At 45.4% G+C, this 17,675-nt stretch overlaps 2 protein-coding genes across 2 annotated transcripts in view; one reads left to right on the plus strand and one right to left on the minus strand.

Moving 5' to 3' along the window:
* The window catches only part of LOC141099719 (uncharacterized), a 772,310-nt gene that overhangs the window by 494,406 nt on the left and 260,229 nt on the right, over positions 1–17,675 (plus strand). The gene's annotated exons all lie outside the window — the stretch shown is intronic.
* On the minus strand, positions 12,211–16,032 carry LOC141099720 (uncharacterized). The gene is made up of 2 exons (XM_073587713.1): positions 15,470–16,032; positions 12,211–14,976 (listed from the first exon to the last, which is right to left on the minus strand). The coding sequence occupies exon 2, from the start codon at positions 14,962–14,964 to the stop codon at positions 13,891–13,893; it is 1,074 nt and encodes a 357-aa protein (XP_073443814.1). The 5' UTR covers positions 14,965–14,976; positions 15,470–16,032; the 3' UTR covers positions 12,211–13,890.

Raw genomic sequence — 17,675 nt, forward strand, 5'->3', positions numbered from 1 at the left:
CTCAGCCATGTATCTAATCCTATCCTGTGTGATACTGACTGCTGAGCCGTGCATCTAATCCTATTCTGTGTGATACTGTCTGCTGAGCCGTGTATCTAATCCTATCCTGTGTGATACTGACTGCTAAGCTGTGTATCTAATCCTATCCTGTGTGATACTGACTGCTGAGCTGTGTATCTAATCCTATCCTGTGTGATACTGACTGCTGAGCTGTGTATCTAATCCTATTCTGTGTGATACTGTCTGCTGAGCCGTGTATCTTATCCTATCCTGTGTCATACTGTCTGCTGCGCTGTGTATCTAATCCTCTCCTGTGGGAGACTGGGCTATGTATTTAATCCTATCCACAACTGTCTACAAGGAAAACTGTTGCTCATAGCAACCAATCACAGCTCAGCTTCTTTTATACAGCTCTGGTGAAATCAAAGATGCTTAGTGATTGGTTGCTATGTGGAGTGGGCGTGGCTGATACACCCACATACATACACTCATTTTTATATACAGCTCTGGCAAAAATTAAGAGACCACTTTCAAATGTTCAGTTTGTCTGATTTTTCTCTTTAATGTAAAATGTAAATAGTTCTTTTAGTCTATAAACTTCTGACAACATGTCTCCGAATTTCCAAGCAATACATTTTGTATTTTTTTTCTGACAAAGGAAAATTGTCAAAATTTAAAAAAAAAAATCAGTGCTTTCAGACCTCAAATAATGCAAAGAAAACAAGTTCATAATCATTTAGAAACAACAATACTAATGTTTTGACTCAGGAAGAGTTCAGAAATCAATATTTTATGGAATAACCATGAAGTGTAAAAACAGCTTTTATGCATCTTGGCATGCTTGCCACCAGTCTTTCACACTGCTTCTGGCACAAAAATGTAATCAGTTCTTTGTTTGATGGCTTGCGACTATTCATCATCCTCTTGATTACATTCCAGAGGTTTTCAATTGGGGTTCAGGTCTGGAGAATGGGCTGCCCATGACAGGGTTTTGATGTGGGTTTTGATATATATTAGCTATGAACCCGTTCTACGCCCAGGTGGCGAGCATGTTTATTAGTATATGGTCTCCCATCCTAATATGTGCTGCCCCCTTCCTGTCCTGGTATGCATGGCACCCCTGATCCATATTCTGGTATGCATGGCACCCCATTCCTCATCCTGGTATGCATGGCCCCCCTCATCCGTATCCTGGTATGCATGGTACCCCCTCATCCCTATTCTGGTATGTATGGACCCCTCACTCCCTAATCCTGGTATGCATGGTCACTTCACGTCCTATATTGGTATGCATGGTCCTCTCACCCCCCAATCCTGGTATGCATGGTCCTCTCACCCCCCAATCCTGGTATGCATGCTACCCCTCACCTCCCAATCCTGGTATGCATAGTGCCCTCACCCCCCAATCCTGTTATGCATGCTACCCCTCACCCCGCAATCCTGGTATGCATGGTCCTCTCACACCCCAATCCTGGTATGCATAGCCACCTCACCACCCTATCCTGGTATGCATGGTCCTCTCACCCCCCAATCCTGGTATGCATGGTCCTCTCACCCCCCAATCCTGGTATGCATGCTACCCCTCACCCCCCAATCCTGGTATGCATGCTACCCCTCACCTCCCAATCCTGGTATGCATGGTGCCCTCACCCCCCAATCCTGTTATGCATGCTACCCCTCACCCCGCAATCCTGGTATGCATGGTCCTCCCACACCCCAATCCTGGTATGCATAGCCACCTCACCACCCTATCCTGGTATGCATGGTCCCCTCACCCCCCTTTCGTGGTATGCATGGTCCCCTCACCCCCCCTTCGTGATATGCATGGTCCCCTCACCCCCGCTTTCATGGTATGCATGGTCCCCTCACCCCCCTTTCATGGTATGCATGGTCCTCCCCCCCCCTTTCGTGGTATGCATGGTCCCCTCACTCCCCCTTTTGTGGTATACATGGTCCCCTCACTCCCCCTTTCGTGGTAAGGATGGCCCCCTCATCCCCCTTTCCTGGTATGTATGGCTCCCTCACCCCCCTTTTGTGGTATACATGGTCCCCTCACCCCCCTTTAGTGGTATGCATGGTCCCCTCACCCCCCTTTCCTGGTATGCATGGTCCCCTCACCCCCCCCCCTTTCCTGGTATGCATGGTCCCCCTGACCCCTATTAAACTGCACACAAAAAAATTGCAAATGCGTCTTCAGTAATATGGCGCCGGATAGCGCTATGCGCATGCGCAATTCCCACGCGCACTCCGGCCAAAGAGAAGCTCCGCGGCAACGCTCCTCCCGGTCAGGTAAGTATGCAAGTATGGCGCCGAACATAACGGTATGCAGTGTGTACACGTACCGCCATCCCCGGCGCCATGCACACTCCTCTTACCGCTGGATGCCTCATTCTGCCTGGAGCCAGACTGTGCAGGCGCGTTGCACTTGCACAGTCTATAAAGGCTTCAGACAGAGTGATGCTACCACAGTTATATTATAGATATATATATATATATATATATATATATATATATATATATATATATATATATACACACACACACGTTGTCAAAATTGTTGGCACTCCTCGCTTAACCCCTTCACCCCCAAGGGTGGTTTGCACGTTCATGACCGGGCCAATTTTTACAATTCTGACCACTGTACCTTTATGAGGTCATAACTCTCGAACGCTTCCATGGATCCCGGTGATTCTGACATTGTTTTCTCGTGACATATTGTACTTCATGATAGTGGTAAAATTTCATTCAAATAACTTGCGTTTATTTGTGAGAAAAACGGAAATTTGGCGAAAATTTTGAAAATTTCGCAATTTTCCAACTTTGAATTTTTATGCCCTTAAATCACAGAGATACGGCACACAAAAAACTTGATAACTAACATTTCCCACATGTTTACTTTACATCAGCACAATTTTGGAACCAAAATTTTTTTTTGTTAGGAAGTTATAAGGGTTAAAAGTTGACCAGCGATTTCTCATTTTTACAACACCATTTTATTTTTAGGACCACATCACATTTGAAGCCACTTTGAGGGGTCTATATGATAGAAAATACCCAAAAGTGACACCATTCTAAAAACTGCACCCCTTAAGGTGCTCAAAACCACATTCAAGAAGTTTATTAACCCTTTAGGTGCGTCACAGGAATTTTTTTGAATATTTAAAAAAAAATGAACATCTAACTTTTTTTCATAAAAAAAATACTTCAGGTTCAATTTTTTTTATTTTACCAAGGGTAACAGGAGAAATTGAACTGCAAAAGTTATTGTGCAATTTGTCCTGAGTACGCAGATACCTGATATGTGGGGGGGAACGACTGTTTCGGCGCATGGCAGAGCTCAGAATGGAAGGAGCGCCGTTTGACTTTTTCAATGCAAAATTGGCTGGAATTCAGATTGGACGCCATGTCACGTTTGGAGAGTCCCTGATGTACCTAAACAGTGGAAACCCCCTACAAGTGACCCCATTTTGGAAACTAGACCCCCCAAGGAACTTATCTAGATATGTGGTGAGAACTTTGAACCCACAAGGGCTTTACAGAAGTTTATAACGTACAGCGGTACAATTAAAAAATCATTTTTTCCACAAAAATGATCTTTTTACCCCAATTTTTATTTTCCCAAGGGTAGCAGGACCCTAAAAGTTATTGTGCAATTTGTCCTGAGTACGCTGATACCCCACATGTGGGGGTAAACCACTATTTGGGCGCATGGCAGAGCTCGGAAGGGAAGCAGCGCCATTTGACGTTTTTGGCTGGAATTGAGATCGGACACCATGTCGCGTTTGGAAAACCCCTGATGTACCAAAACAGTGGCAACCCCCCACAAATGACACCATTTTGGAAACTAGACCCCCTAAGGAACTTATCTAGATGTGTGGTGAGAACTTTGAACCCCCATGGGCTTCACAGAAGTTTATAACATAAAGCCATACAATTAAAAAAATCATATTTTTTCCACAAAAATGATCTTTTCACCCTCAATTCTTATTTTTCCAAGGGTAACAGGACCCTAAAAGTTATTGTGCAATTTGTCCTGAGTACGCTGATACCCCACATGTGGGGGTAAACCACTATTTGGGCGCATGGCAGAGCTCGGAAGGGAAGCAGCGCCATTTGACGTTTTTGGCTGGAATTGAGATCGGACACCATGTCGCGTTTGGAAAACTCCTGATGTACCAAAACAGTGGAACCCCCCCACAAATGACACCATTTTGGAAACTAGACCCCCTAAGGAACTTATCTAGATGTGTGGTGAGCACTTTGACCCCCCCAGTGCTTCACAGAAGTTTACAACGCCCGGGCGTGAAAATAAAAAATTCGTATTTTTTCCACAAACATGATCTTTTAGTCACCATTTTTTTATTTTCCCAAGGGTACCAGGAGAAATTGGACCCCAAAAGTTGTTGTCCAATTTGTCCTGAGTACGCTGACACCCCATATGTGGGAGAAAACTACTGTATGGGCACACGTCGGGGCTCGGAAGGGAAGTAGTGACGTTTTGGAATGCAGACTTTGATGGAATGGTCTGCGGGTGTCATGTTGCCTTTGGAGAGCCCCTAATGTACCTAAACAGTGGAAACCCCCCACAAATGACACCATTTTGTAAACTAGACCCCCCAAGGAACTTATCTAGATGTGTGGTGAGCACTTTGACCCCCCCAGTGCTTCACAGAAGTTTACAACGCCCGGGCGTGAAAATAAAAAATTCGTATTTTTTCCACAAACATGATCTTTTAGTCACCATTTTTTTATTTTCCCAAGGGTACCAGGAGAAATTGGACCCCAAAAGTTGTTGTCCAATTTGTCCTGAGTACGCTGACACCCCATATGTGGGAGAAAACTACTGTATGGACACACGTCGGGGCTCGGAAGGGAAGTAGTGACGTTTTGGAATGCAGACTTTGATGGACTGGTCTGCGGGTGTCATGTTGCCTTTGGAGAGCCCCTAATGTACCTAAACAGTGGAAACCCCCCACAAATGACACCATTTTGTAAACTAGACCCCCCAAGGAACTTATCTAGATGTGTGGTGAGCACTTTGACCCCCCCAGTGCTTCACAGAAGTTTACAACGCCCGGGCGTGAAAATAAAAAATTCGTATTTTTTCCACAAACATGATCTTTTAGTCACCTTTTTTTATTTTCCCAAGGGTACCAGGAGAAATTGGACCCCAAAAGTTGTTGTCCAATTTGTCCTGAGTACGCTGACACCCCATATGTGGGAGAAAACTACTGTATGGACACACGTCGGGGCTCGGAAGGGAAGCAGTGACGTTTTGGAATGCAGACTTTGATGGAATGGTCTGCGGGTGTCATGTGCGTTTGGAGAGCCCCTGATGTACCTAAACTATTGAAACTCCCCACAAGTGACCCCATTTTGGACACTAGACCCCCCACGGAACTTATCTAGATGTGTGGTGAGCACTTTGAACCCCCAAGTGCTTCACAGAAGTTTATAACACTCGGATGTGAAAATAAAAAAATCATTTTTTTCCACAAAAATGATATTTTTGCCCCAATTTTTTATTTTCCTAAGGGTAACAGGAGAAATTGGACCCCAAAAATTGTTTTGCAATTTGTCCTGAGTAGGCTGCTACCCTACATGTGGGGGTAAAACACTGTTTGGGCGCATAGCAGAGCTTGGAAGGGAAGGAGCACCATTTGACTTTTTCAACTCAGAATTGGCTGGAATTGAGATCAGACGCCATGTTGCATTTGGAGAGCCCCTGATGTGCCCAAACAGTGGAAACCCCCAATTCTAACTCCAACCCGAACCCCAACACGCCCCTAACCCTAGCCCTAACCCTAGCCCTAACCCTAGCCCTAGCCCTAACCCTAGCCCTAACCCTACCCCAACCCTACCCCAACACACCCCTAGCCCTAACCCTAGCCCTAACCCTAATGGAAAAATGGAAATAAATACATTTTTTTTTATTTTATTATTTTTCCCTAACTAAGGGGGTGATAACGGGGGGTTTGATTTACTATTTATGGCGGTTTTTATGTTTGGCGGCTGTCGCACGCTAAAAGACGCTTTTTATTGTAAAAATAGTTTTTGCATCACCACATATTGAGAGCTATAATTTTTCCTTATTTTGACCCACCGAGTCATGTGAGGTCTTATTTTTTGCAGGACGAGTTGACGTTTTTATTGGTACCATTTTCGGGCACGTGAAATTTTTTGATCGCTTTTTATTCCGATTTTTGGGACGCAGAATGAACAAAAACCAGCGTTTCATGAATTTCTTTTGGGGGGGTGCGTTTACACCGTTCCGCGTGCGGTAAAATTGATAAAGCGGTTTTATTCTTCGGGTCAGTACGGTTACAGCGATACCTCATTTAGGTCTTTTTTTATGTTTTTGTCGGTTTTATGCAATGAAAACTATTTTATATAAAAAATAATTATTTTTGCATCGCTTTATTCTGCGAGTTATAACTTTTTTATTTTTTCGCTGATGATGCTGTATGGCGGCTTGTTTTTTGCGGGACAAGATGACGTTTTCAGCGGTACCATGGATATTTATATGCGTCTTTTTGATCGCGCGTTATTGCACTTTTTGTTTGGCGGTATGATAATAAATCATTATTTTTTGCTTCGTTTTTTATTTTTATTTTTTAAGGGGTTCGCTAAAGTTGTTAACTAATGGGACAGTTTTATAGGGCAGGTCGTTACGGACGTGGCGATACCTAATATGTGTACTTTTATTGTTTTTTTTTTTTATTATTTTCAAAAAATGAATTTATTGGGGAATATTTTTTTTTTTTTTTACTAATTTATTTGGCGATTTTTTTAAATTTATTTTTACACTTTTTTTTAATTTTTTTTTACTTTATTACATAGTCCCAGGTGGGACATCACTGTCCTGTGACAGATCGCTGATCTGTCACATCACAGATCACTGTGACAGATCAGCAATCTGTCACAGGCAGTGCACAAGGCTTCCTCATGCCTGCGCTTTGCAGGCACTGAGGAAGCCAGCTTTCCCAGGCCCCCGAAGGCCCCCGTCGCCATCTTGGATTCGGGGGCCTGGAGGAAAGGAGTCCCCCGCAGCAGCGCTGCACATTGCGCTGCCGTGGGGGGCTCAGGGAAGCACGGAGGGAGCCCCCTCCCTGCCGATGCTTCCCTTTAACTCCCGGTACACCGCGATCGCGTTTGATCGCGGTGTGCAAGGGGTTAACGTGTCGGGGGCGGTCCGTGACCGCCCCTGACACATTGTGCCGGGTGTCAGCTGTGATAATCAGCTGACACCCGGCCGCGATCAGCGGCGCTCACCACGTGGGCGCCGCTGATCGCAGTAGACGTACTATCCCGTCCCCGGTCATACGGGCCCGGGTACCGTGGACGGGATAGTACGTCTCATGTCAGGAAGGGGTTAATGACAGAAAAACCCACAATGGTCACAGAAATAACTTGAATCTTGACAAAAGTAATAATAAATGGCTTCAGCAGGTAAATCATACATTAATATGAGAGAAAGATACAGCAGCATATGGCAATACAAGCACAGTTTATAGCAAAAATTACTCCTAAAATATAGCGTAAATAACCAAAATCGGGCAACCAGGAAAATTAACCAGTTCCACCATTTACCATTACTTTGTGTGATGTGATCAATGTCATCATGTAACTGGTCTATCTGAGACTGCAAATCCTGGCTATGATCTGACAAGTTAAAACAACACATACCTTCAAACTCTTGAAATCTATGGTTGTGAATTAATAACAAATAATCTATAATTGCTCTGTTCTGTAAGTGTGACGTCCGCCTGCGGGTCTGGGCTGCAGCCAGGCAACACCCCGAGAAACACTGACACTCTTTACCCCTATACAGGGATCTGGATTTATAGCAGAGCCCAGGAGGCGCTGTCTGAATAGGAGCAGTGACCAGAGCAGGACGGTCACCAGAAAGGTGTTCCAATACAGGACACAAACGTGGAGATATGCGAGTCTAAACCAGTCGGGCAGCAATGGTACAAAAACGGTAGACAGAAGCAGAGTCAGATTCAGGCCGAGAGTCATAAACCAGGAGAGTAGCAGAGGTACAGAATCGTTAGGCAGAAGCAGAGTCAGATTCAGGCCGAGAGTCATAAACCAGGAGAGTCGCAGAGGTACAGAATCGTTAGGCAGAAGGAGAGTCAGAAGTCCAGGCCAAAGTCAGTCAGTCAGAAAGCAATTCACACAGTAACACACAGGGGAACCAAGAATATATCCGGCGGCTTGCAAGACCAGTCCCAAGGTATTTCAGGGATCAGGTCACCCCTCATAGGTTCCTGGACTGATGATGTCATCAGTACCGCCCCCAGGACCAGGCCAGATGGAGATGCAGTAACCTCTTGATGACTGACAGAGGGGTGGAGCCTGCGTCCACCAGATGCCTGCGCAGGTGCCCTTACTCTGTCAGCACCATAACTCCCGGGCGAGCCATGGCGCCTCCTAGTGACCGCGACAGGAGCAGCAGACCCAGAATTTAACGGCGACGTGACAGACCGGCACCTCCTAGAGGCTAAAGCCGGGACAGTAGGCTCTGAGCCTGACGTGACAGAACCACGGCCCTGTCCAGTGGCCGAGGCAGGAACAGCCGTCCCTGAGTCTGACGATAAAGTGGCGGTCCGGCGCCTCCTAGAGGCCGCGATCGGAGCAGCAGGCCCTAAGTCTGGCGGAAACGTGACAGTACCCCCCCCCTCCAAGAGGGGCCTCCGGACCCTCAAAACCCGGTTTATCAGGGTGAAGGAGGTGAAACCTTCTAATCAACCCCTTGGCATGAATGTCACTAGCGGGGACCCAGGACCTCTCCTCTGGGCCATAGCCTTTCCAATGAACTAAATATTGCACAGACTTTCTCACTAAACGGGAATCAAGGATGCCCTGGACTTCGTACTGCAAGGCACCCTTGACCAAAACTGGAGGAGGAGGGGACTGGACGGGATGAATTGGGGAGCGGTACACCTTGAGAAGGAATTTGTGGAAAACATTAGGAATTTTAAAAGACTGAGGGAGCCTTAAACGAAAGGCTACCGGGTTAATTACTTCTAATATCTCGTAGGGACCAATAAACCTGGGCCCCAGTTTGGCAGATGGCACCTTAAGCTTAATGTTTCTGGTAGACAGCCAAACTTTGTCCCCAACTCCTAGGTGCGGCCCCGTGGACCTCCGTTTATTTGCGGCCGAAGCCTGCCTGACCTGGGACCCTTTCAAGTTTGTGTTCACCTCCGACCAGATTGTCCTTAAGTGACGTATGGAATTCTCTACTCCCGGAAGCTCCGACATCTTGGCCGAAAATGTTTTAATGTTTTATTTATTGAAATCTGCAAGTTACATCCGAAAGAAAGCAATCAACAGAGTAGCTTACAAAATTATTATATAACCTACAAATTCCACTTTTCGGGAGTTAAGAAGAAAAGAGAGAAAAAAAAAAACAGTATAGGGAGTAAAGGGACAGGAGGTCAAGTAATTAGAGGAAGAAGTTGGGATATAGGGGTGGAATATAAGGGAAATAAGGGGAGGGGGGGGGGGAGGGGAACACTGGGCAACAAGGGTTTCGTCCACTCTGATAGAGCCAAGCAAGGAGGCCACTATAGCCTTATCAACTTCTACTAATGGATCTGAATCGGGTCCATGGGTGCCATACTCTTTCAAAAGCTGAAAGTGAGCCATTCACCAAGGCAGCCAGTTTGGCTACTTGATATAGCATATCTACCTTCTCTTGCAATTGAGATATAGATGGAATGGTAGTTGACTTCCAGTTCATAGGTATCAAAAGTTTCGCTGCTGAAAGAATGTGTTGAGTCAACAGAGCAGTATTTTTATGTCCAGTCGGTGACAGAAAATTTAAGAGCACTATCTCCGGTGTCAATGTAAGCTTTTTGCCCACAATTTCCCCGATATAATCCTCTACTAGTCGCCAGAACTGCAGCAGGGGTGGACAGGACCACCACATATGTAAGTATGTTCCCTCCGAGTCACAGCATCTCCAGCATCTAGCAGAAGACCCCGTCCGCCAATAAGTGTTCTGCTGTGGTGTAATATACCATCTGGCGACTATTTTAAAGGAATTCTCTTGTGCTCTAACACATTGTGATGGGCCATGAGATGAATTATAAATGTGTGATATTTGATTTGGGGTAAACTTGAATCCCAAATCCTTTTCCCAATGTGTTATATAGGCTCTTTTGAGACAACAGTCAGTTATATTTAAAATCTGGTAAATAGACGACATTATCTTTTTGGGTTTATCCTTTGTTGCACAGAGAGTCTCAAATGCAGTCAGTGGGCGGGTAACGTCTGCTCCTAAAAGATACCGTGCCAAGGAGTCTCTTATAGAGCCGAATTGTATAAAGGTCAAGTTGGAAAGCCCTGGTTGCTTCTTCAGTTCCTGAAAGGAGGGGAGTGCCCCGTCCGCCAAGAGGTCATCAACCGCTACATTTGCCAGGGAACCGGGTTTGATTACATCATTGTCTCGGGAATAAGATGCGTGTGGCATTATATCTGCCAACTTGAGTAAGGGGGACAAAGGGGGAACTAGAGTTTTCACCAATCCCTTCCATAATTTTAAGGTAGCTTTGGTGTGTATATTAGGTAAATTTTTGTTTATGTTTTTACAAGGATATGCCAAAAGGATGGATCTCAGGGGATAAGGTGCTAGGGCTTCCTCCACCTCAATCCACTGCTTATTGTTAGGAGACCGCAACAGGTCTACCACTCTGGTAAGCATTGTCGCTTGGTAGTACCTCATTATGTCTGGTGCACCCATCCCACCCCTCGATTTGTTTAATGTTAATGTCCTGTATGCTAATCGGGGCTTTTGCTTTTTCCAAACATATCTGCGGAATAATGTATTAATTTTAAGAAGATACGATTTGGGGATGGTTATAGGGAGCATTTGGAAAATATATATGAACTTGGGTAAGATTAGGCTCTTCAGTAAATTTTTCCTTCCCATCCACGACACATACGAGTCCCTCCATGATTTCATGATGGTTTCTACTGAGGCAATTAGGGGGGGAACATTCTGTTGAAAAAGGTCTCTATCCGATCTTCCTATCTTTACACCTAAATATTTGATATATTGTTTTGGCCAGGTGAATGGGTATGTACTTTTCAGTTTAGCTAAGGTATTCGGGGATATATGTATGTCTAGCGCTTCCGACTTAGACATATTTACTTTAAAATTGGAAATTTTGCTATATTGATCTATGAGGTCCATCAATGTTGGGAGTCCCAGCAAAGGATTAGTCATCAAGACTAAGAGATCGTCCGCAAATGCCGCTATTTTATAGTGTGTCTTATTGATACGAATACCCTCTATTCCCTCATGTATTTGTATGGCCTTTAAGAGAGGTTCCATTGCTAGCACAAATAACAACGGGGATAGGGGACAGCCCTGTCTTGTTCCGTTCTTTATAGTAAATGCATCTGTTGTAAAATCGTTAATCCTAATATGTGCCTTGGGCTTATCGTACATTGCCATTACGGCTGCTATAAACGCTTCGGGTATCTCAAACTTGATCAGCACTTCCCGTAGGTATACCCAGTCCACCCTGTCAAAGGCCTTCTCTGCATCTGTTCCAAGAAGCATCAATGGGAGTTTACGATTTTTTGCGTATTGAAGAAGGTGTAATACTTTATGGACATTATCCCTTCCCTCCCTTCCACCCACAAACCCGGTCTGATTTAAGGAAATCAAATTTGGCAATGACTTGGCCATTCTTTTTGCCATCAGCCCTGCTAGGATTTTTAGGTCCACATTAAGGAGAGAGATTGGCCTATAGCTACTACATTGTTCAGGGTCCTTCCCCTCTTTGTGTATTAGGGATATTCTGGCTGTAAGCATTTGGTTTGGCAATGGGTGGCCTTGTAAAACTGCGTTGCAAACGTTCAATAAATGTGGGAGTAGGAGGCCAGAGAAGGATTTATAGTAAAGTGCTGAGAATCCATCTGGACCGGGCGCTTTCCCCTTCGGGCACTTTGACAGGGCGGACTGCAACTCCCCCAGTGAAAAAGGTCTAGTAAGATATTGTTTTTGGGAATCAGACAAGACAGGCAGATCTAAAGTGCTTAGGAAGGATCTAGTGTCCATGCTTCTTTTAAGTGCGGAATCGGCGTTATCTTCCGGACGGAGATTATATAATTTCTTATAGTAGTCAAGGAATGCCCGCTCCATGTGCTCAGGAGTTTGCGAGCTGAACCCTTGTTCATTCTTGATTGAGTTAATCAGGGTACGTGACTGCCGCTTCCTTAGTTGCGATAACATTAATTTGGATGCTTTGTCTCCATGGACGTACATTCTGTTTTTCCATGTTGCATAGAGCTTAGCAGATCTCGAGTTTAATATGTCTTTAAGTTGCTGTCTTTTTTGTTGCAGCTTCTCTAAGCTATGTTGATCTATTTTATGTTTATGTGTAAGCTCCAGCTGTAATATACTATCATAAAGATCCTGGATTTCTTTTTGTTGCAGTTTATTTAGAAAGGAAGTGATAGATATCAACTCCCCTCTGACAACTGACTTATGTGCTTCCCATAGTATCTGTGAGGAAATTTCTGGTGAAGCATTTTGCTCAAAATATTGGGAAAGCACTTTGTTTATACGTGTCTGTACCTCGGTACTTCCAAGTACTGACTCATTGAGCCGCCATACTCTATGTCGGGGAAAGGCTTTAGATAATGAGAGTTTTAACAAAACCGAAGAGTGATCGGAATAAATATTCGGGATTATTTTCGCCTGTTGTATATTGGCAAGCATTTTACTGGATATAAAAATATAGTCTAAACGGTGGTAAGATTTATGAGGGTGGGAGTAGAAGGTGTAGTCTCGGTCAGAGGGGTTTAGATATCTCCATGTGTCAATCAATTGTAGAGATCCCAATTGTGACTTTATTCTGTAAAGATCTTTAGGTGAGAGCGAACTTTTCTGTTTAGTCGTGTCTAGCAAAGGCTCTAATGCAACATTCAAGTCCCCACCCACTATCAATGCACCCTCTCTAAAGCCATCAATTTTTTTCAGTGTTGAGAGTACCCATCTCAATAGTTTTTTATTTGGTGCGTATAAACTGCACAACGTTACCAGGGCACCGTTTAGTAGACCTTTGACAAAGATGTAACGACCCTGAGGGTCCGCCATAGTTTCTCTTAGCTGGAAGGGCACTCCCCTTGCCACTGCTATTGACACTCCTCTGGAACCGGACTGGGTGGTTGTCGCATGAAACCATTTATCATAAATCGAGCTTTCAAAGGAGGGCAATTTATCCGGTTTGAAGTGCGTTTCCTGAATAAGCAATACTGCTGCCTGCTGTTTTTTGAATAGTTGTAATGTGTGGCGTCTAGTGTTTGGAGAGTTCAGCCCATGTGCGTTGAAAGAGATGAATGTGTGTACCTTATCCGAATCCATCATGTTTCTGTACACAGCAGCATCCTTGCAGCTCACGACGGAGACGAATCCTTGTGCCTATAGGAGTGGGGAGGGGGTCTAGGACAAGTAGACCAGACGAAAGAAAGAAAAGGGTAGAGAAAACAAAAAGGTGAAGAGGGGGAGAACACAATATTAACATTATCCATGTTATTAAGTTGCACAATATCATTGACCAATATGCCAACGTACCATAGTTACCTACTGACATTGTTTCATAGAATGCCAGCTTGAGGAAAATTCCAATCAACCTTATAAACTAAATATGAAATATGAAATGCTCCATTCTAGGAGAATGCCCAGTTTGGGCTGTAACTAAATCTAGGTTGAAACCTTACAACGAATTATTGGATAGATGTGGCAGCAGTGCTTACCCATATTTGGAAAAGCACGCCAACCCCATCAGATTTGCTTCAACCACATTCAATACCCCAACTGGGGTAGACACCAAGAAAACTTAACTGCAAAATCTGGGTCTAACCCAAAGATCAAGTATTGTCTCTGGAGTCCTTAGGAAGCGAGGTCTTTGTCAGCTTCCTTTTCAGCCTTTGTGATTTTGGCGTCAGGGCTATCTGCCACGCCGGGTCATCTGGCAGCGGATGCAATAGGGTCGCCGAATGGAAGGACTCCAGGTCCGGGTAGGCCTCCAGCTCAATCCCCAAGGACTCACATGCCTCTTTGATGTCTTGTGATGTTCTTGCTGAGATACCTTTGTCTCCATTTGTGATATGTACTCCAAACGGGAACAACCATCTAAAACGGACGCCTTTTTTTATCAATGCTTCAGTGAACGGTTTCAAGATCCTCCGCTTCCTGAGAGTGCTAGCCGATAAATCCTGGAAAAGTTTAATTTGTGAGCCTTCATACGAGATCTCCTGCGCCTCCCGCGCTCTGCGAAGAACTAAGTCTTTTGCTCGATAATCGAGGAAGCGACAGATCACATCTCGTGGAGTTTCCCCTTGAGAAGGCCTCGGACGCAATGCTCTGTGTACTCTCACCAGTTCGATTTCCTGCGGATCTGATTCATTAAGTAGTTCTTTGAATATCTCTTGTGTTGCTTTCCATAACGCCTCAAAGGCCACCGTTTCAGAAAGGCCTTTAACTCTTATGTTGTTACGACGTTCTCTGTTCTCATGATCTTCTAGCACCGTGTGAATTGTATGTAGTTGGAGTTCATGGACTTTTAAAGAGTCTAGTACAGCGTTCGAACTTTGCGTCATGGCAACTTGCGAATTTTCCAATGTCTCAAGTCTGTGGCCTTGAAGTTTTAGGTCGTGTTTTATCTCTGCAAGTTCTTGTCCTATTGGCTCAAGAGCTTTAGACAATATACGTTTGATGAACGAACGAGTGACTAAGGCCTCTCTCGCTGTGCTGCCCGTGTCAGAGTCACTCTCCGGTTCAGAATCTGAATCTCCTAATGAGGTCAAATCACGAAGCTTGGATGGCTTAAGAGAATCTGACGGAACCGTTTGTTTTTTAAGAAAGTCATCCATGTCTGTTTGCGTAGTGGACCTTGTAGGTTTGGGCATGCTCTTTTGCGTTTTTACGCTGGATCTCCCCATTTTTGCAGTTATCTAAAGCACAGAAGAATAGAGCAGTTTGAAGATTAGAATTCCTCTCGCTGGCTATGAATTTAGCTAATGTTCCATTTTATGCCCAATCTTATAAGTGATAAACAATGGAAAGAGATGTCGTTCTGGCTCTGGTCACTAGATGGCAGTCTATAACCACTTTCTGCTGGTTTTCCAGAGAATCCTCTCTTATATTCGTTCAGCTAGGTATAACATGGGTTAATTAGAAAGCAAATAAGGGGGGGATGAAAGATGTAGGGACAGCACTGGTGGGGGGGGAGCACTTAATACAGATCTAAGGCTCCTTATATTACTCCCTTCTCTCCTCGCACCCCTCGGGTCAGACAGTCTCAGGCCCCCACTTGATTAATTGATTATCTCCTTTATTGCTACGGAGTTAGGGAGAATGACCATGCTCTCCTGGTCCTCTGTCCCCTGAATCAGACCCCTCTGCTTAAGACACTCCGTCACCTTGCTTCTGTTATTTCAGTGTTACCTCAGCTCCCGGAGACGCTTGGATCCCTCAGATCTCTCTCACTGATTGCAGAGAGGGGAGGAGGCTGAAGCGTGCCGCTGCACGTCTATTCTAGGTCCGGGCCGCGTGTCTTCTGCAAGCCCGACGGGACTATTTTCAATGCTGCGGCGTGATACACACTCTCTGTAGCCGTCCCCCAGCTATGAGAATAGTAGCGATTTTATGTGTCCTGGTCAGGGGGTTTCGCAATGGTACCTTATTTGCAGGGGAGGGTTAGCTCCGGGGTCTCTCTTATCTGACAGCCTTAGGTCAGGGGTGAAGTCCTCTGCCCGAGGCGATGGTGCTGTTAGCAGTATATCCTTCCGCCACTCCGGCAATCTCCCGCCTGCAGGGCCTCAGTTAGATGAATCCCTTCTTTATCCCGAACGTGACTTGCCACCCAGGGTCTATGCGATCCAGTGGGGTCCTGGTTTGGGTTGTAATGCGGGGATGGTATAAAAAGAAGGCTCTGGTGATATTAGAGCCCCTTTTGGTGTATTTGTCCGGGAGCTCAGGTTTCCTGCTTCTTGCTCCACCAACGTTCAGGCTCCGCCCCATCTTGGCCGAAAATGAACCAAAACGTGGGTGCAAACCATGATTGCAGAAGAACGGGGTGGTTTTGATAGATTCCTGGTACTGGTTATTTAGAGCGAACTCAACTAATGGGAGATGTTCCGCCCAATCAGACTGATGTTCCGAGACATAGCAGCGAAGATATTGCTCTAGAGCCTGGTTGGTACGCTCCGTTTGACCATTGGTCTCAGGGTGGTAAGCGGAGGAGAAGGATAATTCAATACCAATACGTTTGCAGAATGCTCTCCAGAATTTGGATACAAACTGGGTACCTCGGTCGGACACGATATTCTCTGGAGCGCCATGCAGCCTTATTACATGAACAATAAACAACTTACTCAGAGTTTCTGGATTAGGTAATCCAGAGAGGGGAACAAAATGACATTGCTTACTGAACCTGTCCACCACCACCCAGATACATGTCTTCCCCTCTGAGGGTGGTAGGTCAGTAATGAAGTCCATGGAGATGTGGGTCCATGGACTCTCTGGAGCGGGCAAGGACTGGAGTCAGCCGGCAGGCCGATTGTGAGGGGACTTGGCGCGAGCACAGATTTCACAAGCTAGTACATAATCCTTGCAGTCCTTAACTACCGTTGGCCACCAAAAACTCCTAGTCACAAGTCTGGCGGTATTATTGACCCCAGGATGGCCTGCCAGGACGGAGTCGTGCGACTCCTTCAGAACTTGTATACGAAACGGCGCTGGAACAAACAATTTCTGGGGGGGCGTCGAGTCAGGGGCTGGTTCTGGGGACCTACGGATCTCCTCCAGAAGGTCCAGAGACACAGCCGACACAACAATACCATTGGCCAGTATTGGAACTGGCTCCGAGTCCTCAGCCTGTGAGGGGCAGAAACTTCGAGAGAGAGCATCAGCCCTCACATTTTTGGTACCAGGACGAAAGGTTATTAAGAAATCAAACCTAGAGAAGAACAAGGCCCACCTCGCTTGTCTAGGATTTAATCTTTTTGCTGACTCCAGGTAAGTCAGATTCTTGTGATCTGTAATCACAGTGATCTTATGTTTGGCGCCTTCGAGGAAGTGGCGCCATTCCTCGAAGGCCCATTTGATCGCCAATAACTCCCGATTACCTATATCGTAATTCTTCTCAGTGGCAGAGAATTTGCGGGAGAAAAAGGCACATGGGCGAAGCTGAGTGAGTGATGCAGTGCCTTGCGACAGCACTGCTCCCACTCCGACCTCAGAGGCGTCCACCTCTACAATAAACGGGTGGTCCAGATCAGGCTGAACCAAAACTGGGTTGGCTACAAAGCACTCTTTTAACGTAGCAAAAGCCTGAATTGCCTCAGGGTTCCAATTGGTCACGTCTGCCCCTTTTCGGGTCAAATCCGTGAGTGGTTTAGCAATTTCGGAGAAACCCCTGATGAATTTTCGGTAATAATTTGCAAACCCTAAAAATCGCTGCAGCGCTTTTAGCGACTTGGGTTGCACCCAAGTTTTAATAGGTTGGATCTTGGCAGGATCCATACGGAAGCCTGTGCTTGAAACCACATATCCTAAAAATTGTACCTCCTCCGCAAAAAAAACACATCTCTCCAGTTTAGCAAACAGGGAGTGTTCTCGCAGTCTCTGCAGTACGGAGCGAACGTGCTGA

Source organism: Dendrobates tinctorius, unplaced genomic scaffold (genome assembly GCF_039654945.1).
Source record: "Dendrobates tinctorius isolate UK_male_01 unplaced genomic scaffold, ASM3965494v1 ptg000102l, whole genome shotgun sequence".
NCBI lineage: Eukaryota > Metazoa > Chordata > Amphibia > Anura > Dendrobatidae > Dendrobates > Dendrobates tinctorius.

What these genes read in the sequence shown, in the direction of transcription:
- LOC141099720 (XM_073587713.1), bottom strand. Translation starts at nt 14,964, where the DNA reads ATGGGGAGATCCAGCGTAAAAACGCAAAAGAGCATGCCCAAACCTACA.